At 48.5% G+C, this 22,132-nt stretch overlaps 1 protein-coding gene across 1 annotated transcript in view; it reads left to right on the top strand.

The window, feature by feature from the left end:
- Positions 1–2,803: 2,803 nt before the first annotated feature.
- LOC146334088 (RNA polymerase II elongation factor ELL-like) overlaps positions 2,804–22,132 on the top strand; it is a gene marked incomplete at its 5' end in the record, with an annotated part of 30,344 nt that continues 11,015 nt past the window's right edge. The window contains 7 exons of the mRNA XM_084824919.1: positions 2,804–2,821; positions 5,283–5,404; positions 9,727–9,890; positions 13,987–14,240; positions 15,127–15,251; positions 18,068–18,164; positions 19,454–19,925. Coding sequence (XP_084681045.1) covers positions 2,804–2,821; positions 5,283–5,404; positions 9,727–9,890; positions 13,987–14,240; positions 15,127–15,251; positions 18,068–18,164; positions 19,454–19,925 — 1,252 coding nt within the window. The remainder of the gene's footprint in view (positions 2,822–5,282; positions 5,405–9,726; positions 9,891–13,986; positions 14,241–15,126; positions 15,252–18,067; positions 18,165–19,453; positions 19,926–22,132) is intronic.

Here is a 22,132-nt window from a genome sequence, read left to right as displayed (position 1 = left end):
CAAATTAAACTGTACACTGAGCTGATCACAAACAAACACACAATCTACAACAACGGGAGTTGAAGGCTATGACAAGCCTCACAGTACTTTTTACGGCAAGTCTTTAACTGTCTAAAGTTCCAGTCCATGTGCAGAGTGCCTCTAACAAAGAACGCTTTGGGCCATAAAGAAGGGATGTTTTAACAAAAGCTCTGTGTCTCTTCATCAGTTCGAATGGGGAAGGTGTAACCTTACACCTCTTCTAGATTCCTCCACAGGTAAGAACAGAGCAGTGCTGCTCAGCTTTCCAGCTGTGATGCTTTTCTTGTTTGTTTGTTTTTTTTGCAAATCTCACTCTTTTGTCAGGTCCTCACAGACACCTCCAGCCTCTCTGCTTGCTAAGGCTAAACCAGCCGCGGCGAAGGGGGGTTAGGCAAGTCCCCCTTGGCTCTGCTCTGAGCAGGCTGACAGAGAGAAGCTCACACAGACCCTGATATTTTAAGAACTTGCTCTGTCTTTGTTTCTTGATTTTGCCACAGTCTTTAAGTCGTCAAACAAATCTCTTTCTTCAGAAGTTGCAACTTTTTCAACTGCTTTTGCTTCTTCTAACAAACTTGGATACGGTGGCAGACAAACTGTCTCTGGCGGGCCCCCTCCCTCCCCCCAACAACCTCTCCTCCCAACCTAACAGGCCGAATCAGACCGGGGGGAGCTCAGGGCACCTTGGGCAGGGTCTCCCAGTCTTCAAGCTCCTTCCGTGGGGCTTGAATCGGGGGGAACAGGGGCTTTGGGCTTCACCTCGGAGCATACCATCATGACTTTACAATACTGAACTTTATATTCAACCTTTTCTCACCTTCAGTGGATTTTGGTTGGCACTCATCCAAATGCTGATAATCTCACCTTCCCTGAGGCAAATTTATCTCTTACTACTTGATTCAGACACCACCCGGGGTCTCTTGCCCCTGCGGTCCTTTGCCAGTAACACATTTGCACATTTACACTTCTGTAACTAAGGGGGATTCTTTCCGCACCAATTCAACCACCCATCAATATAGGCGAATTGATCCCATTGCCCATTATTCACCACATTTTTATATACGGCATTTACAAGATTTACACCAAAGGATCCTATGTCTGGCCAACTAATTCCAAATGCTGGCCAGTCCAATTGACAGAGTGTAACCAGCTTGCCTTTCGACATCTTAGTACACGGAGTCTGACAATCCTCAGGCGCTTGACTTTGCTAAAGTTCTTTAGCATGCATCCCAAGGGAGTGGCAGAGCTTTCTAAACGGGAGCTACCCGCCCCCATTGTGCCTACCTCTATTTGAAACCACACACGGAGCCTGACAAACCTCAGACGTTTACACGGAGTCTGACAAACCTCAGACGCTCCGAAGGCAACTCAAACAGAAAGACAGAAGGGAAATCAAGTACTTACTCCGCCCAGCACCCTAGTGCCGTCTCTTCAGACCCATTCAGCCTGGTTGACTCAATCAATGGAGTCCACGCCTTTAACCTCCTGGGTGTCCCGACCCCCGTTCTCTGGAGCCGTGGCAGACCTCAAAGGCGGTCTGGCGCGCCCCACAGGCACCTTTGCCGGTTCTGTCGTTTGACCCCAGGGTGGTCCAAGGGACTCCTGGCTGCTCGCCAGTTTGTTGCACAAAATGCTAGTTTCGCCCCCTGGAGGCTAGTCCAATTTGCCCCAAAGAGGAGAGTCAACTTCAGGCTGGGTCCAACTCAATTTTATTGTTTGCAAACAGTTCGACAAAGGAGCTCACGCTCAAAGCAGAGTCGACCCTGGGCAACCTCCGCGCTACAGTTTTATCACTTAGCTTGCATTCCTCAGCCAGTGTGTTACTTTTGATTGGTTGCCAGCGGTTTGCTTAGCAACCTTATCTTAGGGTTACTGTCTGCTCATTCCAGGCATGCGCAGCTCTTACAGTACTATGTGCTGCTTAAGACACATACAATGGCTTTTAGGTTACATTTTTACTACACTGGGCAGAGAACAACAGAATGAAATTTAATAGGGGTAAATGCCAAGTTCTGCACCAAGGAAAGAGAAACCAAATGCACAGTTACAAGATGGGGGATATGTGGCTCAACAACACTACAAGTGAGAAGGATCTTGGAATTGTTGTCGATCACAAGCTGAATATGAGCCAACAATGTGATGTGGCTGCAAAAAAGGCAAATGGCATTTTGGGCTGCATTAATAGAAGCCTAGCTTCCAAATCCCGGGAAGCACTAGTCCCCCTCTACTCAGCACTGGTTAGGCCAGTTCTGGGCACCACACTTTAAGCAGGATGCAGACAAGCTGGAGAGGGTTCAGAGGAGGGCAGCCAAGATGATCAGGGGACTGGAAACAAAGCCCTACGAAGAGAGACTGAAAGAACTGGGCATGTTTAGCCCAGAACAGAAGACTGAGGAGAAATAGGATAGCGCTCTTCAAGTCCTTGAAAGGTTGTCCCAGAGAGGAAGGCCAGGATCTCTTCTCCATCATCCCCGAGTGCAGGACATGGAATAATGGGCTCAAGTGACAGGAAGCCAGATTCCGGCTGAACATCAGGAGAAACTTCCTGCCTGTTAGAGCAATACAACAATGGAACCAATTACCGAGGGAGACGGTGGGCTCTCCCACACTGGAGGCCTTCAAGATGAGGCTGGACAGCCATCTGTCAGGGATGCTCTGACTTGGATTCCTGCATTGAGCAGGGGGTTGGACTCGATGGCCTTGTAGGCCCCTTCCAGCCCTACTATTCTATGATTCTATTCCTGGTGCTGCTTAGTAGAAACCAGGCATTTTCTCATTTCTGTATCATTTCGAGCAATTGCTGGTAAGAGAGCAAAAGTCGCAGCTGCAGCCGTTCTATTTTTAAGGGCAGGTGGCAGCCAGAGAAATAAACAGCAGCAGCATCTCCCTGCCCTCAGAGAGTGCCTGCCGCCTCTGCTGAGCAGCCCAGAGTCCCTCAAGCGTCTGCCGTAAATCATTCCCAGGAACCGCTGGTGAGATCCGCTCCACCACCAAAACAAGCCTGGCCTCTTAACATAAATGTTAATAAGGGACTGGAAGTGGCGTGGCGTGGCCCTTTCCCCCGCCTCTCTTTGTGAGGCTGTCAAAGGAATTCTGCAAAAGTACCAAAAGTATCATAAATCGGGCGGGGGTGTGTGTTTCCATCAGGAACCGCCGCTCTGTGCCCAGGTGGCCTTGTTTGCTTGTAGGCCCTGTGTGGAGTCAAGGGCTTTGTTTGGGTTAATGCCTCCTTGCATGGAGAAAACCAGCTTCTCAGGGTTTTTCCCTGACAGGCTATTTTTCTACATGCGGGGTGTCTTTGATTGTTCTTTTCATAGGGAAGCATTTAAATAGTTGGTGGGAACAATGCAAAGGGCCTACTCTGTGACAGCCCCAGAACTCCTTCCCCCAAGAGATCCACCGTTCCCCTTCTCCTTTGGTCTTTGTTGCCAGTTAAAGATTTTTCTCCTTAGATTCCTGCATTGAGCAGGGGGTTGGACTCGATGGTCTTATAGGCCCCTTCCAACCCTACTATTCTATGATTCTAAGCGTTTAGTTTGCCTTTTGTTTGATTTCTTTCCTTTTCCCCTGATCCCCTCTTTTCTTGTCTCCCTCTCATAGTTTTGATTTACTCTGCTGTCATCTACTGGCTGATTATGATTTGGCTGTATTTATTTTTTCGGGATTTCTTTTCAAACATTGTAAGCTATTTTGAACATTCCTTGTTGGAGGGGGGAGGCAAGTTAAAAGCCCCATCAATAAATGCAGACAGGTTGTAAAAGAATGACTACAATTCAGATATTTAAACATGGACACATACCGAAACTGTGTTCAACCTCCCTGGGGGGTTCCCCCCGCCTCCCCTGGTCTCCAGTGAGTTGCAGCGCACGTCATCAGTCTTTCTGCCTCCCCCCACCCCCCATTTCTCACTACTTGTTTCCCAAACTTCAGCGTTTGGTCATTTTTAACAGGTTAGATTAAACTTCAGATTGTCGTGCTTAAAAACAAAATTACTGTTTTTTTAATGCAAGTACCATCTTGGGAGAGGCATTCTCTCCCATGCAAGAGGCATGCCTCATCTTAGAATAGCTCTCCTAGGCTCGGGGGCAAAGCCTCCACTTTGCACACAGAAGGTCCCAAGTTCAAGCCCCAGAGCATGTCCAAGGAGTTCAGGTAGCAACTGATGGAATGCCCTGGGAAGAGCTACCAGTCAACGTAGACACTGGGGCTGTTCACACAACATGCTAACCCCCACTCAGCGGTTGTATGTGGTTTGTTGTTGAACCATGGGTTGTTGGTTGAACCATGAGTTAGCGTGATGTCTGAACCAGGGACATTTTTCCACAGGGTGGCTTGTTAACCCTGCAGTGTGACTTGTTAGCCACCCTAACAACCCAACAGTTAGCCATGGGTTCTCAGGGTGGCCTGTTCGAGAAAAATAAGCCACACTGCGGAAAATGCCCTGGGTTCAGACAACCTGCTAACCCACGGTTCGACAAACCACACTCAACCACTGAGTGTGGGTTAGCGTGTTGCGCAAACCCAGTCGTTCATTGGGCTAGGAAAGGAGTGGGCAACCTTTTTGAGGTGGGAGCTGCATTGGCTCTGGCAGAGCCCTTTGGCGGGCGCACGAGTGAGTGGGGCTTGTGAGTGGAACCAGAGCAAAAGCAGTCATTGGAAGGGTGAGATTAAAGACCCCCCCCCCCCCCGGTGATCCTGATGCTCTTAGCAGTGGAGAAGCAGCAGTCTTGATTGGGATCACGGATGTGGGGAGAAAGAGGTGTTAACCTCCCCCCACGGCCCAGTGATCCTGACCAAGATCTCTGTTTACCCATGGCTTATAGTGGGTGGGCTTCTGGGGACGATGTGGACCACACCAAGAGTGTCTGAGAGCTGCATCTGCTACACAGATTGCCATATGTGGGCTAGATGGATGACTGCCGCGACCTGGCATACGTAGCGTGCCTCTTTGAAGGATGCACAGGCATGCCTCTGGAGGGGGTAGGCCCTTCTTTGCCTCAGGTGTTTATGCAGAGACTGAGCTGTAACCACACCCTGCAGCACAGAGCCTATGTTGAACAGGCCAGATGAACTCCGAGGACCCTTCCAACCCTATGATTCTGTACATTTTCCTGTAGAACTCTTTCTTTTTCCTCCTAGGCAAAGGAATGCCAATTTAATAATTTGATTCATCTAAAACTCCTGCGATAATTGGCTATGGATTCTTGAGGATGTTCTGCTTGTCTCCCTCGCTGTTTAACTTCGCCGCTTTTCTTTTTCGACAGCACATCTCGATCCCCAGACCGGACTGCCTGACAGGAGCCCGAGTGTTCTCATTTTATCTCTCCCATATCGGCAAAGACAGCCCCCAGGGGAGTTTTGACTGCATCCAGCAGTATGTGTCCAGGTGAGTGGTGCTCTTCAGCTCCGAGAAGAACGGGGGGTTGCCGCAGATTCTTCCAGATGAGCAGAATGCATCTGCGCCTGATCCTGCAACTCTTTTTAAAAAGTATTGTTTAGCTTTATTCCTGTGGTAGCACCCTGATTTCAGAATGCCCTCCCAAAAGAGATCCAGTTGATCCCCAAATGTTACCTTTTGTCCGAGTATTTTAAAAATTTGACCTTTTACAGTGCAGTGCCAAACAAGCCTACTCAGAAGTAAACCGCATAGAATTCAATGGCACTTACTCTCATGTTAACGTGTATAGGATTTAACTATTTATTTTTAAACTGAATTGACCCTTGTGTTTTTGTTCAGCTTCTCAGTTGAAGGGTTGCTGTTTTAATTTGTCTTTTAACGTATCATTCTGTATCGTTTTTATATTGGGTTTATTCGTTCATTTGTTTGTTTAATGCTGTGTACACTGGTTCTATGAAGACCTACAATGCCATCTAAAACTAACACCAAAAAAAGATGTCCTTTTCATCATAGGGGATTGGAATGCTAAAGTAGGAAGTCAAGAAATCACCGGGATAACAGGCAAGCATGGCCTTGGTGTACAAAATGAAGCAGGACAAAGGCTAATAGAGTTCTGCCAAGAGAACACGCTGATCATAGCCAACACTCTTTTCCAACAGCACAAGAGGCGACTCTACACATGGACATCACCGGATGGTCAATATCGAAATCAGATTGATTATGTCCTTTGCAGCCAAAGATGGAGAAGCTCCATACAGTCAGTAAAAACAAGACCTGGAGCTGACTGTGGCTCAGATCATGAGCTGCTTCTTGCAAAATTTCAGCTTAAATTGAAGAATGTAGGGAAAACCACTAAACCATTCAGGTATGAACTAAATCATATCCCTTGTGAATATACAGTGGAGGTGATGAATAGATTTCAGGGATTAGACCTGATAGACAGAGTGCCTGAGGAACTATGGACGGAGGTCCGTAACATTGTTCAGGAGGCAGCAACTCAATCCATCCCAAAGAAAAAGAAATGCAAGAAAGCCAAGTGGCTGTCTGATGAGGCTTTACAAGTAGCTGAGGAAAGAAGGGCAGCGAAAAGCAAGGGAGAAAGGGGAAGATATACCCAACTGAATGCAGAGTTCCAGAGAATAGCAAGGAGAGACAAGAAGGCCTTCTTAAATGAACAATGCAAAGAAATCGAGGAAAACAACAGAATGGGAAAGACTAGAGATCTCTTCAAGAAAACCGGAGATCTCAAGGGAACGTTTTGTGCAAAGATGGGCATGATAAAGGACAAAGAAGGCAGGGACCTAACAGAAGCAGATGAGATTAAGAAGAGGTGGAAAGAATACACAGAAGAACTATCCAGGAAAGATCTGAATGTCCCTGATAGCCATGATAGTGCGGTCACTCAACTTGAGCCGGACATCCTCGAGAGTGAAGTCAAGTGGGCCTTAGGAAGCGTTAGTAACAACAAAGCTAGCGGAGATGACAGTATTCCAGATGAGCTATTTAAGATCCTAAAAGATGATGCTGTTGAAGTGCTGCACTCAATATGCCACCAAATTTGGAGCACTCAACAGTGGCCACAAGACTGGAAAAGGTCAGTTTACATTCCAATTCCAAAGAAGGGCAATGCCAAAGACTGTTCAAACTACCGTACAATTGCGCTCATTTCACGTGCCAGCAAGGTGATGCTCAAAATCCTACAAGCTAGGCTTCAGCAGCATGTGAACCGAGAACTACCGGAAGTACAAGCTGGGTTCTGAAGAGGCAGAGGAACTAGAGATCAAATCGCCAACATTCGCTGGATCATGGAGAAAGCAAGAGAATTCCAGAAAAATGTCTATTTCTGCTTCATTGACTACGCTAAAGCCTTTGATTGTGTGGATCACAACAAACTGTGGCAAATTCTGAAAGAGATGGGCGTACCAGACCACCTTACCTGTCTCCTGAGAAACCTGTACGAGGGTCAAGAAGCAACAGTAAGAACCGGACATGGAACAACCGATTGGTTCAAAATTGGGAAAGGAGTACGCCAAGGCTGCATATTGTCGCCCTGCTTATTTAACTTATATGCAGAGTACATCATGAGAAATGCCGGGTTGGATGACTCACAGGTCGGAATTCAGATTGCTGGGAGAATTATCAACAACCTCAGATACGCAGATGATACCACCCTAATGGCAGAAAGCGAAGAGGATCTCAAGAGCCTCTTGTTGAGGGTGAAAGAGGAGAGTGCAAAAGCTGGTTTGAAACTCAACATTAAAAAACCTAAGATTATGGCATCTGGCCCCATCACTTCCTGGCATATAGAATTTATTTTCTTGGGCTCCAAGATCACCGCAGACGGTGACTGTAGCCGTGAAATTAAAAGACGCTTGCTCCTTGGGAGGAAAGCTATGGCAAACCTAGACAGCGTAGTATGAAGCAGAGACATCACCTTGCCGACAAAGGTCCGTCTAATCAAAGCTCTGGTTTTCCCAGTAGCAACGTATGGCTGTGAGAGCTCGACTATAAGGAAGTCTGAGCGCCGAAGAATTGATGCTTTTGAACTGTGGTGCTAGAGAAGACTCTTACGCGTCCCCTGGACTGCAAGGAGGTCAAATCAGTCCATCCTAAAGGAAATCAACCCTGACTGCTCAATGGAAGGACAGATACTGAAGCTGAAGCTCAAATATTTTGGCCACCTAATGAGAAAACTCCCTGGAAAAGACCCTGATGCTGGGAAAGATTGAAGGCAAAAGGAGAAGGGGACGGCAGAGGATGAGATGGCTAGATAGCATCCCCGATGCAATGAACATGAATTTGAGCACGCTCCGGGAGAGAGCGGAGGACAGGAAGGCCTGGCGTGCTCTGGTCCATGGGGTCACGAAGAGTCGGACGCGACTTAACGACTGAACAACAACACCGCCCTGGGACCCCTTGTGGATGAAGGGCGGTTTATAAATTCTACAAAGAAATAAATATCAACATGTTGGGTGAAGCAGAAGAGAAAACCAAAAGAAAGCAAAACTCTGGTGCTGGGTAGTACAAATTATTTATTTGTTTGTTTATTTATACCCCGCCTTTTTTCCTCCCTAAGGATCTCAAAGCGGGTTACATAATCCTCCTCTCCCTTTTATCCTCACAACAACAGCCCTGTGAGGTAAGTTGGGCTGAGAGTCTGCAACCGGCCCAAAGTCACCCAGTGAGCTTCCATGGATGATGTACTATAATTATGTATTATAGGTCAACGCATGTCAGATTCTGAAATGCTGTGAGAAGTTTAAAAGACATTGTAACTGAGCTTATCTAAGGCAGAAGGCCTCACAAACCTGTCATAAGGTTTTGCTTACATGCAAGAGCAGCATAGATAGAATAAGAGAGTATAGATAGGTATAGAACAGCTAGCTAAGAGAGGCAAGGATTGGTTCTATAGGCCTGATCAAAGATTGGGGCTAGCTTGAGCCAGAGTGAGTTTCAGGAAGTTGCTGGTAGCAAAGTCATTTGACTTCACTAAAGAGAGAAGTTTAAGGGAAAGGTTTGTGGTTGATGCACATTTTTTAGATCCGTTACCAACGGCAGGATGCAAAGACAGGATGCTTAAGGAGACACCGGGGGACATTTTGACTTTCTTTGGAATTAACAAAGAAGTCAGCAATGATGTTAGTAGATGGGAGGTGCGTAGATTTTAGAGTAAGGGGCTTAGAATGAGCCAGGACACCTTATCATCACCAATCAGCAAGCTTAAAACATAAAAGTTACCAGGTATGGAAATAGGTGTGGAAACTAGCATATTACAAGGGTATAAAACACAGCCTCACCCCAGGTGCCATGTTTTACCTTCGTTCAGGTTTCCTGGGATCTTTTCCACACCCCTTACAAAGGGTCTTTAAAGGAAAACCGATCCTCCGCTGATGAATTTAGTCAGCTAATTCTATTCTTATTCTATTTCTGTATTAAGTAGGAAAGCTGTGTGTTCCTGTTACCTTTTTTGAATAAAAGCATGCTGTTCTATTTTAAACTGTTGTCTGCATGAATGGAAATCAGTGAATCTCGGCATCAAGGCAACCACTTCTAGCCTGTGCCAAATTTTAGTAGATAGGAGGTGGGAACCTGTCAGTATTTTAAACAGATAGTTTGAGTCGAAATCACCAGTAAATTTGATTTCCTTCCACCGCGTTGAGCTATAGCGAATACTTCACACTATCCAGCGCCTGAGTTTGCCCTTTTGGAGGGTCTAATTTTTGAGGCACTAGGGTTTTTCCCCCATTTCACAAAGCAGAAGAAATCAGGTTGCTGCCCCGAGGGGCTTACAGTCCACTCTTTTCCCGCAGCAGTGGGCACATCCAGCTGGATTGTCTTGGCAGCATCCAGCACAAGATCACCATCTGTGCCACTGACGAATCCTACCAGAAAGCAAAGCAGAGCATGGCCCTGGTGGAAGAGGAGACGCGCAGCCGGGGAGCTATCGTCATCAAGCCGGGGGGCCGCTACGTGGGTAAGGGGCACTTTGCCTTTCCGTCTTCGTAGCAAGCTGGGTGAATGTTTCTGAGCTTGGCAACTTGAGAGGGTGAATATGAGCCAAAAATGTGATGTGGCTGCAAAAAAGGCAAATACGATTTTGGGGATGCAGTAATAGAAGCATAGCTTCCAAATCCCGGGAAGTACTAGTTCCCCTCTACTCAGCACTGGTTAGGCCTCATCTGGAGTACTGTGTCCAGTTCTGGGCACCACACTTTAAGAAGGAAGGATGCAGACAAGCTGGAGAGGGTTTAGAGGAGGGCAGTGAAGATGATCAGGGGACTGGAAACAAAGCCCTATGAGGAGAGACTGAAAGAACTGGGCAGATGAGGCCTAACCAGTGCTGAGTAGAGGAGAACTGGTACTTCCCGTGACTTGGAAGCTATACTTCTATTAATGCAGCCCAAAATTGCATTTGCCTTTTTTGCAGCCGCATCACATTTTAACCTCCTACTTCAGGGCTGGGCCACTTGTGGCCTTCCAGACATCTTGGCTTACAAATCCCATCATCCTTTACCATTGGTTATGCTGGCTAGGGCTGATTGGAGTCATAGGTTGGCCACCAATTGCCCATTCTGGTCTACATGTTGTGGTTTTGAAACATTTTTCACGATAACCATAGCAGCTATTGTGAACATTTTAAAAAATCCCCTTACTTTTTAAAAAGAAAGGAAGAAAAGAAGGTGTGGAATCCCTATCAGAGATGCTGTAGAAGCAGATTTTTTCCCAGGGGCAGGAGGATTAGACTAGATGACCTTCAAGGCCCTTTTCTCCCATGGCAGCCATTTTGTGGCAGTGCCCAGGACAATTTCTCAAATTATCAAAGGCCCCCAAAGTGGCCTCCCCCTGCCCTAAAACATTGACGCTGAAGTCACTCTGTGTATTGTCCAGAGATCTGGGTCCTGTGAGGCAGTCCCATGGGGAGTGAAACCCGGCAGGGAGCCACCCTGCAACGTTCTCCAAATGATCCCTCTGAACCTGCTCTCTGATGCTGCTATGTGAAATGATTTCTAGGCCGCCTTTGAGGATGGAAACGCCTCATGCCCCAGATCTCTCAGAGAGACTCCCTGGCGTTGGCCACTGCCTCCCCCCACTCCTTGGAGAGCCTGAGTCTGCACGCAGCTATGCTTTCCGGGTGGCTGAGTTTATCCCTGACTCATCTTTTCTTTTAGTCAGCCAAGCACATCAGGAAGGAAGTATCATGTTTTCCTGTGTTCTGGGAAGAACGCACGACTTGCTGGGGCAATCCTTATCAGTTAGCGGTGGAGGAGGTTGTCCTACTCCCCGGTCCCCCTAGGCAGTGAGCTTATTGAAATGAAAGTTCAGCGCGAGGGGGGAGAGGACAGGCTTCTGGTCATTCCTCTTCTGCAAAAATAAGTGTGTCACTTTTTTTTTTTATAAAGTACCTCCAAAAATCTAAGCTTGCCTTCCCAACTCTGGTGCCCTCCACACATACCAGACATCAGCTCCCATCAGCCACAGCCAGTGGTCAGGAATCCTGGCACTTGTCGTGCAAAACTTCTGGAGGGCACCAGGTTGCTAAAGCGAAAAGCCAAAGGCAAGCTTTCCGATCTAGCGAGAATTGTTTTTAAAAACAAAAAGGAAGGTAGATGCAGAAGGGACAGGAAAGCCCCTTCATGTCAGCAAACGATCAACACAACTCTTGCCCCATATCTGCTTTTCGACACAAGTCACTTTGCTTCTAGCCCTTTGTCTCATCCTGGGTCAGAATTGGGGAGCCGTATATGTCACAACAAAAGAACATGGGGCGCAGTCCCATCGGGACGCCTGTCTACCTCTGAACTCGAAGGCTGACGGACATCCTATGCGGAGTGGGGGCAGCACGGAGGCGGTTTTGCTAGGTGGGCTTTTTCGCCCGCCTAGCTGGGGCTCTGCAGGCAGGGAGGGAGGCTAGCGAGGTCAGAGGAGTCTTCATAAGCCAGCCTCCCCAGTCCCCTTTCTGCCCACAGAACTGTCCCCTTTCTCCTCTCCGAGGTCGCTTTTGCAAGCTCGGAGAGGTGGCCAGCACAGTTCTCTCTGTGCCAGCAGGGGGAGGGGCTCGGAGCTCAGACTTATCCTATCCCCCCACGACACTGTCTAGGGGCCATGGGATTGCTCTTCCCAGGGAGCCTTGGGGAATCTTGGGGGCAGGGTAAACTACGGGGAAATCTCCCACCCCCTGGTTCTGTGATGCTGCAGTGCTGAAATTGGGGGCTGGGGCAGTGGTACCTTATGTAGTGCGTAGAGAGGGGCAGTTAGCCCCCTCCTCACCCTGAATGGGAGATTTCAGGGGGCTCGTGTGCTTTTTCCCCAATTAGCCATTATTTTATATATTTATTTATTCTAACTTATTAATCTGCAACATAACCAAAAAACCCCAAACAAACAGCAGCACCCTGGTGTCAATTCACAATGCCATGAACAAAAATTCAACATTCATATCTTAGATATACGTATTACTATAAGCAGTCCGTGTGTCTGAATAGGTATCCAGGTGAGATTGATGCTGGTAGGATATATGTTCAAATGTAGGGAAAGCAGGAAGATTCTCAAACCACTGGACAATAGATGGTGGGTGTTTATCCTCCCAAGCTTATAATATAAGGGCACAATCCTATGTGGGTTTAGACAGACAAAAGTCCTACAACTCCCAGCATGCCCCAGCCAGCCTTTGGCATGCTGGGAGTTGTAGGACTTTTGTCTGTCTAAACATGCATAGAATTACACCCTAAGTGTGTTTGCAACTATAAGCTCTCTACTGTCACTGTCTGTCTATTACTCCTCATGCCACAGAAATACAACTTCGAAGCACATGGGCATCTGCAAATATCAAAGATGGTTACCGCCTGTCCTCGTTCTGATGGGTATTGTTTACGTGTACAAGGTCTTAAGCCTAGAGCAGCCTTTCCTGACCTGTAAAGCCCTACTCAGCTTGGGACCAGGCTGTTTGAAAGACCACCTTCTCCCTTAGGAGCCCGCCTGGGTTTTCAGATTCTCAGGAGAGGGCTTCCTTTCTGTCCTGCCACCATCAGAGGCACAGCAGGCAGGAACATGAGACAGGGCCTTCTCAGTGGCTGCACCCAGGCTCAGGAGCTCCCTGCAACGGGAAGCCCAGGTAGCACCATCTTCGTTGTCCTTCCACCGGCAGGCAAATAAGTTTGTATTCAGACAGGCTTTTGGATTTTTGGCCCATGCTGAAGTAGGTTTTAACTGGAGGGTGCTTTTGTATTTCTTGATATGTTTTTAATTCTACTTATATATTGTAGTTACAATTTTATGTTTTATTTTCTACTTTATTAGCCGCCTCGAGTAGTATTTGGCATGGTAAAGCAGAATAAATTTTTTTGATAAATGAGGAGGAGGTAGGAGGGCACAAGGGATTGGACAGACACCCACGAGGTCTAATCGAGAAGGCAATGAGGACCTCAGCTAGACCTATGGAGACACGGGAAAACCTTCTTGGAGTTTGTCGGGAGAAGGAAAGGGAGAACGGGGAGTGAAAAAGGGGAAACCTTCTTGGAGTTAGTGGAGAGAAGGAAAGGAAGAACGGAGAGCGAAAAAGGGAAAACATTTTTGGAGTTAGTGGGGAGAAGGAAAGGAAGAACGACGAGCGAAAAAGGTTGGAACACTAATATACATATCCCAAGCCAAAGAGAATAAAGGGGGACTCTTTTGATGTCTGCTGTGCTCAGGGAGTTTGTTTTGTGAACCAGGGTACTAGAATGATGGGGACTTTTCCTTAAAGATTACCCACTGTCCTGGCTCGCAAAATACAGGCTGCTAAGGGCAGAGGAAGAGCGATAATGGGGTGGGGAGGGGGGAGGTTGGCAATGCCTTAAGAAATTTCCTATGTACAAAATCATAAAACTGGAGCTGGAGGAAGAAGGTAGCCTAGGAGACTTTAGAAGGAGGATGCGGAGACAGGGAAACTGACTGTGAGAGAGCAATTCCCTCGGGGGGCAGAAGGGGAAAGAACCCCCAGGGGAACATGAACTGAACGATCGGAAAGTCTTCCTTTTTAAGGCGCAACTGGATCCTGTTGACCAGGCTTCTGTTTTCTCCCGCCCCCCCAGGCAAGACAGTCAAAGTGCACAAGCCCACGCCGGGGGTTTCCGACGCCGTCCCCTCACGGATACACCCGACGCCCATCAAGATCCCCAGCGTCATGAAGAAGAGCAACAGCGCTGTCTCTGGCCGGCCTTTCAGGGACCGGGTGATGCACTTGCTGGCCCTCAAGCCTTACAAGAAGCCGGAGCTGCTCCTGCGTCTGCAGAAGGATGGCCTTTTGCCGCAGGATAAGGATGCCCTGGACAGTCTCCTGCAGCAGGTGATTCTGGGCCCGCCGCATTGTCCCAGAAACACCCACGCCCCCTTTTGCTGTTGTTCCACATGCAAGAGGCAAAGAGACGAAGTAACCTTCGTGGAGGATCCTTCATGGCCATCAGCCGCAATATCTGTAATGGTGGCCTGGAGGAAGCCATGAAGACTCCACAGGCCAGATGGGGAACCCTCTGAAGGCCAGCTTAGCCCCTGCAGGCTGGAGGTCCCCCACCCTTGATCTCAGCGGAGCCTCTGTTGGCAGAGGTGGTCTGCCTCCAAAAGCTCAACACTGTCACCCCCGTGCTTTTTTGGCTATCTTGCTGATGGCAGTTGGAAACAGTGTGCTGGGTTAGGGGGGCCTAATGAGAGATTTTGAAATGCTGATGGGAAGGGTGGCGTCAGAGTGAGTCAGGCAGGGCGATACATAGGGGTGTATATCCCCATTCCTCTTCGGTTTCTGAGCCCTTGCATGGATGGGTATGTACTCTGTGCCTCAAGAAACGATAATCCTTGGGCCAGTATAATGTACAGAGCTGTTCCCCCACCACAACCCCAATTGCAATTCTGTTGTTCAGGTTTTTAAAATGTTGGCCTCTCTTCCCTGGCAAGTAACAGAGAAGAGGAGCCTTCCCCAGGCTGACAGGGGTTTTGCTCCACATCCAGGAGGACTAGAACCTTTTCAAAATGCATAAGCATAGCCTTTTCTAGTTTGCCAAATCTTGCCTGGGAAGGAGGGCGTAGCATGCAAAAGCCAGGGAGGTGTGGGGCTCGTGCAGCCCCTGTGAAATGAACTGCTTCATTAGCAGTGACAGGGCTGCAGGGTTACCTGGTCTCTCTCAAGCTTCCCATGCCGAATGTGTAAAATCAACTTTCCTCTCCTCCTTGTCCTGCAGGTTGCAAACATGAACGCCAAAGACAGCACGTGCACCCTGAAAAATTATCTTCACAAAGAGCTGCAGAAGGACTGGCCTGGCTACTCAGAAGAAGACCAGCAGCTGCTGAAGAGGATCCTTTTCCGGTAGTAGTTATAGTGTCTCTCTCTTAGGATTGGGGCCATTCAGTTGGTGCACTTTTAAAGCAGCCTCTGTGCTTTCATCTTTAGTATTTTTCGAGTCCTAGGTTCAAATCCCTCACTCAGCCACAAAGCTCCATGTTTTTTTTGTGAGGAGGGGGCAACCATGCACCCCAGGGACTGGGCAAAAGGTAGATCTCCAGATGTTTGGGACCTCTAACTCCCAGAAGCCCCTGCCAGCGTGGCCAAGGGCTAAGAATGCTGGGAGTGAGAAGTCCAAAAACATCCGGAGATCTTCTTTCTGCCCTTGGCGTACGCTACCCTCAAGCCCGTGGAGGAAGGTCAGGAGAAAACAATGTTACAAATGAACCAGTCCAGATATTGCTGCAGAGGGGATCTCGGCAGCAAACCCTCCTTGCGTTTGGACCCATGCAAACATAGCTGCTCCCCCCGCCCCCCCAGCAGAAGATGGCATCGGGCTCAAGATTTGCAGCTTCCATTTCTTTTCCTTTGATTTTTGAAAAGCCACGTTTCTAGTCCTCATTATTTGTGAAGAGGAAGCTTGTAATTCTGTGGGCAGTGCCTGCTTGAAATCTCAAGAGGCCAGGGAGGTGGTAAGGTAAGATTTCCAGCAAGTGGAGGGGGGGCCGGAATCAGACAGCCATCTCTCTCCTATGGACAAACAAACAGAACAACTCTGCTTTTCTAAGTGCCGAATGTGGATTACCTGGGTGCAGAATTATTATTTTTTGACACGGAGAGTGCCTGGCCCTAGTCGGAGCCCTCCGGGCCTGGTTGCCTTGGCTTTGTTTGCCCAGTAGGCCGTATCCTTCCCAACATCTATTTTTAGGCTGCTGCTCACCCAAATGCCACCTTGTCCTCTGGAGGAGGAGTACTTGAGTCAATATACCGCCCCCACCCCAGTGGCACAATTTTGTGCAGGCCGTTTGTAGTCTGTAATTTTCCGTTTAATTGCAGCCTGGCTCTTAATACATTCCAGACCCTCTTGGTTTGCCAAAGGAAATTCCTGGCATTTCAGGTTCTCGTTAAACCAGCAGCGTCTCCTCTCTGAGCGAAGCAGGCTTTACAGATGGCGGAAACTGCTCAAAGAGGAGAGGGAGGAAAGGAAAGAGAGAAGCAGGTTCTTGTCTGCCTTCACCAAAGAGCAACAACCCTGCAGTAGAAACACAAAAGGGGGAAGCTGAGACGCCTCTTGCTTAATGGGGCAGGGAAGCAGGGGGTTCAGGTGTCCAGTTCAAGTTTCCCATCTCCCCACCACCACTTCTTCAGCAGGGGCGGCAGGCAGGTTCTGTGTCAGAACTGGGCACCTTTAATTTAGAAAGCATTTTTCAGACTCCAAACTGCAGTGAAATTCTTCTAAATCTGCATTCCGTCCAGCCGGGTCATCATCTATGCCCGCTTGAAAGGATGGGATGTGCTGAATATTTGCCTGCAGATATTTTGGGGGTGAAAGAGGGGGCTGTTGGTAGGGGCTGGAACCCCCCCCCCCCATAAAAGCCTTAAATGTCTACCTCCTTTGGCTGCTGTTCAAAGCCATTGGCAGCAGCGGGTTCTTCTTTTCTCTGATGTTGCTTTCCCACTGCTTTCTCCCCCCGCCCCCGGCTTTCTCCTTCCTTGAGTCACCTGACATCACTGTCACAAAGCCCATTCTGAGTCGGGGCAATTCCTGTCTTTGCTCTGAATGTGCCAACACCTTTGCTCCAGTTAACAGCCCCACACCCCCCCAAAAGCACTAAAAGAGGTCGCTTTTCGTAGTTGATGAAAGCCCTCGCCCCAAAAAAGCTTCTCTCGCTTCTTTTTGGCTCAGCCTTATCCAAGAGATAAGAAGATCAGAAGAGCCCTGCTGGATCAGACCCAGGGTCCATCTAGTCCAGCATTCTGTCCAACCAGCTGTCAATGAGGAACCCACAAGCAGGGCGTGAGCGCAACAGCACCCTCCTGCCCATGTTCCCCAGAAGCTGGTGTCCATAGGCTCACTGCCTCTGGTCCTGGAGGTAGCCCATAGCCATCAGGACTAGCAGCCATTGATCGCCTTCTCCTCCAGGAATTTGTCCAGCCCCCTTTTAAAGCCATCCAAATGGGTGGCCATCACTACATCCTGCAGAAGTGAGTTCCATAGTTTAACTCTGTGCTGTGTGAAGCAGTCCTCCCTTTGATCTGTCTTGAATCCGCAGGTTGGTTGTCCAAACCTGCAACCTGTTGGGGCTTCCGTGAGTCGCCTCTTCAGATCCTCAGGTCAGTTAATTGGACTAACGGAAGTCAAGCCCCCAAATCCAATGTTTTTGGTTTTGGGTAGAACCAGAACAGAACCCAGACCTAAACGCTGTTTTCTTGAATATCCCCTCTGTGCTCTCCAGCAAAAGCTGTTTGTCGTTGTTTTCATACCATTCGTTCTTGTGTTTGTTTTGCAAATTCGTGTTAATGCAGGAGTGCTGAACCGGAAGCAGGTTCCCAGTCCAGCTTCCCCAGATGACCAGTCCCTCCCCCTTTCCCTGGATTGCCAACTGTTTGGTAGTTTCCTCGCTTTTGCACATTCCCCTTCTAAAAGGTTGAAATCCTTCCACTAAGGCTGAGTTACTGGCAGGAAGGGCTTGAAGCCAGGACATAAGTGGGGGGACCATTCTAGATGGTTTTTACCCAATCTTAAAAAATCATCTCATATTTGCTTGCCACGCTGCACCCGTTAGTGTTTTGACTTCTCTGCCATTCATTTGTACCAGAAAGTAGCCCAGCAGAGCAATGCTTTGCGTAGCCTTACGAGCCCTGTCTGAACACCCCGCTCCTGCTTTGTTCCCCTGCAGGAAACTCTGCCCTCCGCAGAACACCAGCTGCCCCCCTGAGAACCCTGATCACAGTCCACCAAGGGACAACACAAACATAACTTCCTCCCCTCCCCAGGTAAGTGACAGCTCCTTGCGGGGGGTGCAGAGAGCCGTGGCAGGGGCGCAAGGCCAGTCGGCATTCCTACTTCCAGGCGGGCCAGAGGGTTTCCTAGGCTTTGGGATAAGGCGATAAAACCGGCCTTTCCTGACCTGGGTGCAGATGTGTTTTACTGGCTGGAATCAATGGGAGTTGAAGGGCACCTGGGTTGGGGGAGCCTGATACGCCGCAGAGTAGCAATGTAAATAATATAAATGTCTGTGGATGCGTGGAGAAATTGGGGTGAAAACGTAGGGATGTCAGAGAATTCCGCCACGGATCTCGAGGAGGCTGGATGCCAGCGCATTCAACCCCCCAAAATCGGTGGCGGAATTCTCTGACATCCCCCCCCCCCCCCCCCCGGGACGAGACTTACCTGGGGTGGATCTTCCTGGCGGTGGCGTCTCTGGCGGCGGTTCGGCGGTGGCGGCCGGTCTTCTGACCGGCTGCCGCCACCACCATTTCCAGTAAAAACAAAAACAAAAACGTGATAGGCTACGTAAATGTTTATGTAGCCTATCACGGCTGACTTAAAAAACAACAACAACAACAATGCGCGGATGCAAATGGCGGTGGCCACGGCCGCTGCCATTTGCGTTCCTTATTTTGGCACGTCTTAGTCTATGTCAAGATTTACATAGACTAAGATGGCGAAAATAAGGGGAATGCAAATAGCGTAGCGGGTGCTATTTGCGTCCCTTTTTCATTCACTGTTTTAGCCTACGTAAATCTTGACGTAGACTAAGACGTGCCAAAATAAGGAACGCAAATGGCGGCGGCCGTGGCCACCGCCATTTGTATATGCACGTGTTTTTTTTTTAAAGTCAGCCGTGATAGGCTACGTAAACGTTTACGTAGCCTATCACAGCTGACTGCAGGGACGCAAACGGCGGCGGCTACGGCCGCCGCCATTTGCGTCCTTGCTAGCCAGCGGCCGGATGTCCAGCTGCTGGCAGCGCTGGCTGGCGGCTCCGCAGAATCCCTGCGGAGCACGGCCGGCCGGCCAGGATTCCGGGGGGGGGGAGGAACGGAGCGCCTCCCTCCCCGTCCAGGATTCTGGGGGGAGGGACGGAGCGCCTCCCCCCCCCACCATCAACATAATCCGCGAAAGGTAAGTGCCTTTTGTACATCCCTATGAAAACGGTTTCCCATCTGGTAGGAAGCACAGCCCCCCAGTGGCGATAGATTTAAAGCCTCTGTGTTTCAGGCTTCCCAAGCAAAGATGCTTCTCTTTTAACGCTGTGTTGAATTTCTCCTCATTCCCCCAGAAGCGACCCCAGCCGCTGGAATTCATGGACCCACCAGCCAACAAAAAGTCCCGGATTTCTCACTTCGCCCAAAGGACTCAGGCCGTTCTCAATGGCAAACTGAACTCTGCCAGCGGCAAGGAGGCCTCTTTGGCCGCTCCAGCAGCGCCCGCCGATCTGGTCAGCTCCGGCTCCGTCTTCCCAACCTTGGACTTGCTGAGGCCTCACGACCCGCTCTCTGATGTCAGCAATGACCTTGGCCACAACGGCAAAGACTTTGAGATGGCGGAGCCGGCCGAGAGGTTGGCAGGGGCGGGCTCTGTCCCAGCGAGCAAACACAATTGTGGCATGCACTCAAAGTCCCGGAGGAAGCTCAAGAAGCAGCACCGGGAGAGGGAAAGGAAGGAAGAGCAACAGCAGCAGTCCCGGGAGGAGGCAAACTGTGAACAGAAGAAGGACGTCTCGAACACGGGCCCCACGCAAGACATTGCAGGTGGGTGTGGCGCCAGGAGGCCCGTAGCTTTGAATGACTTGTGAGGTGCTGGCATTTACAGAGGAGAGAGAAACAAATGGCTCTTTCGACAAGCATGCTTCCTTTGTGCCGTTTTTTCCCATTCTAAAAGGCTTAAATTTTATTCATTTATTTAAAACATTGGTATCCCACCCTATATCATTAAGATCTCAGGGCAGCATACAGATAAAATCAGATTAAAAAAGCATACAGATAAAATTTATTTATTTTTTCCAATCTTTTATTGTAGATTTTTACAAAACAAACTGAAAACATAACAAAACCTAAAAAAAAAGCACAAAATAAAAATATGACAAGTTCAAAACTCCTCAGTTTCTAATATTACAATATTTGAGAAAGGAAAAAAAAGAGTGGGGGGGGAGAAATAGGTTACATATAAACTTCAGTGAAAGCAGACCAAATATCTGCATATAAGTCCATCTGCAAGTTACGCCTGTATACCACTCTTTCAGATGTTGCTACTGTTAAGTCTTCGGTCTGTTGCGTTATAGGCGGTGAGCTTTTATCCTTCCAGTATCGTAGTATCAGTCTTTTAGCAACCAAAAGGGTGCAAAAAATCCATTTGCGTTGACCATGTGTTACATTCCAAGAAGCAGGTAAATAGTTTACAAGATAAAATCAATTTAAGCAGTATAAAGCAATAATCATTTAAACAGCTAAAAACATATTAAACCATTAAACAAGCTAATACCAATTAAAATTTAAAACTGTGCTACTTTAGGGAATGCATTTAGCCCTCAAAGGCTATGGTAAAAAGCCATGTTTTTACTTGGCACTGAAATGAGATCAATGTCTGCACCAATCAAGCCTCCAAGGGGAGGGCATTCCACAGCCAGGGGACCACAGCAGAGAAGGCCCTCTCCCACTTCCCACCGTAGTGTATGTCTTGCACTGGTGGGACGCAGAGAAGGGCCCCTCCAACAGATCTCAGTCCTTGGGCAGGCATATATAGGGAGAGGCGCCCCCTCAAATATCGAGGTCCCAAACCGCTTAAGACTTTAAATGTCATCACCAAAACCTTGAATTCCTACCAGAAGCGTATTGGCAGCCAGTGCAATTCCTTTAAAATGTGTCTTATGTGATTTTTAAATGTCTCTCCCAAGGTCCTGGCAGGAAGGGCTTTAACCTAGAACACGGGGTATTTCTTTGCATTTTTGGCCCTTCCCACCCCTGGAAGCGTCTCCAAAATGGCGTCCGGCCCTCAGCCTGAAAGGGGTTCGACAACCCTGGTTTCGACGATGCACATGTTGTGTTGCATGAGGGGGCTTCTGAAAAGAAGCTGCCCATCCCACATGAGAGAAAGATGGACAAGTGGTCTGACCTGGTATTAGGCAGTTTCCTGCACGCTCTTCTGGGCTCATGGCGGACAGAACGGGGACTGGTTTTTTGTGGCCACGCCACCATGGGCTGCTGAGTTACTGGCTGAACCTCCACTATGCGCCAAGAACACTTACACCCCTCTAGGGACAGTGTCACGAACCTTCCCAAACACAGGCGCACGTCCCTCGGGTCACTCGTTGCTAGCCTGGCCAGCGTGGAAGCAGAGATCCAAAGTCCCTTTCGCGCTTCCCACCAAAGATCTTCAGCAGCATGGCACCTCTTTAATTTGGAGCAGCCGAAAAGTCGCAAAGACCTCTTTGGGCTAGGTGTCGAGCAAAAAAGCCAAGGAAGCAGGGGACATATTTTTGCTTGTTCGTTCATTCATTGCATTTCTAAACCATCCAAAAGCCAAAGCTCTCTGGATGGTTTACAAAGATTAGGGTGCAATCTTTGTACTTTTGTAAAGCACCCAGAGAGCTTCGGCTATGGGGCAATATAGAAATGTAATAAATAATAAATAAATGATAATAATTCTATGCATGTTTCGACAAAGACTTTTTTCTGTCAAAACATGCATAGGGTTGTGCTCTGAGATCCTAAAAATACCATATAAAACCATTACCATGCCAAAACATAAAACAGTTTTGCGCAATCAACAACAACAAAATCGCAGGACATGATGCAAATGGCCCCCTCCAGGAAATTCCTGACTTGTGTGGCGGATAACTTACTCCTACAGAAAGTAGAGGAAGGAACTAGAGGATTGGCTATCCTTGACTTGATCCTAACCAACACAGATGACTTAGTGGATAAAGAAGCAGTTACAGGAACTCTGGGGGAAAGCAACC

Source organism: Heloderma suspectum, chromosome W (assembly GCF_057233095.1).
Source record: "Heloderma suspectum isolate Gila_16-S chromosome W, 16-S_ref, whole genome shotgun sequence".
In the NCBI taxonomy this organism is placed as follows: Eukaryota; Metazoa; Chordata; class Lepidosauria; order Squamata; family Helodermatidae; genus Heloderma; species Heloderma suspectum.
This window is presented reverse-complemented; position numbering and strand designations above follow the sequence as displayed.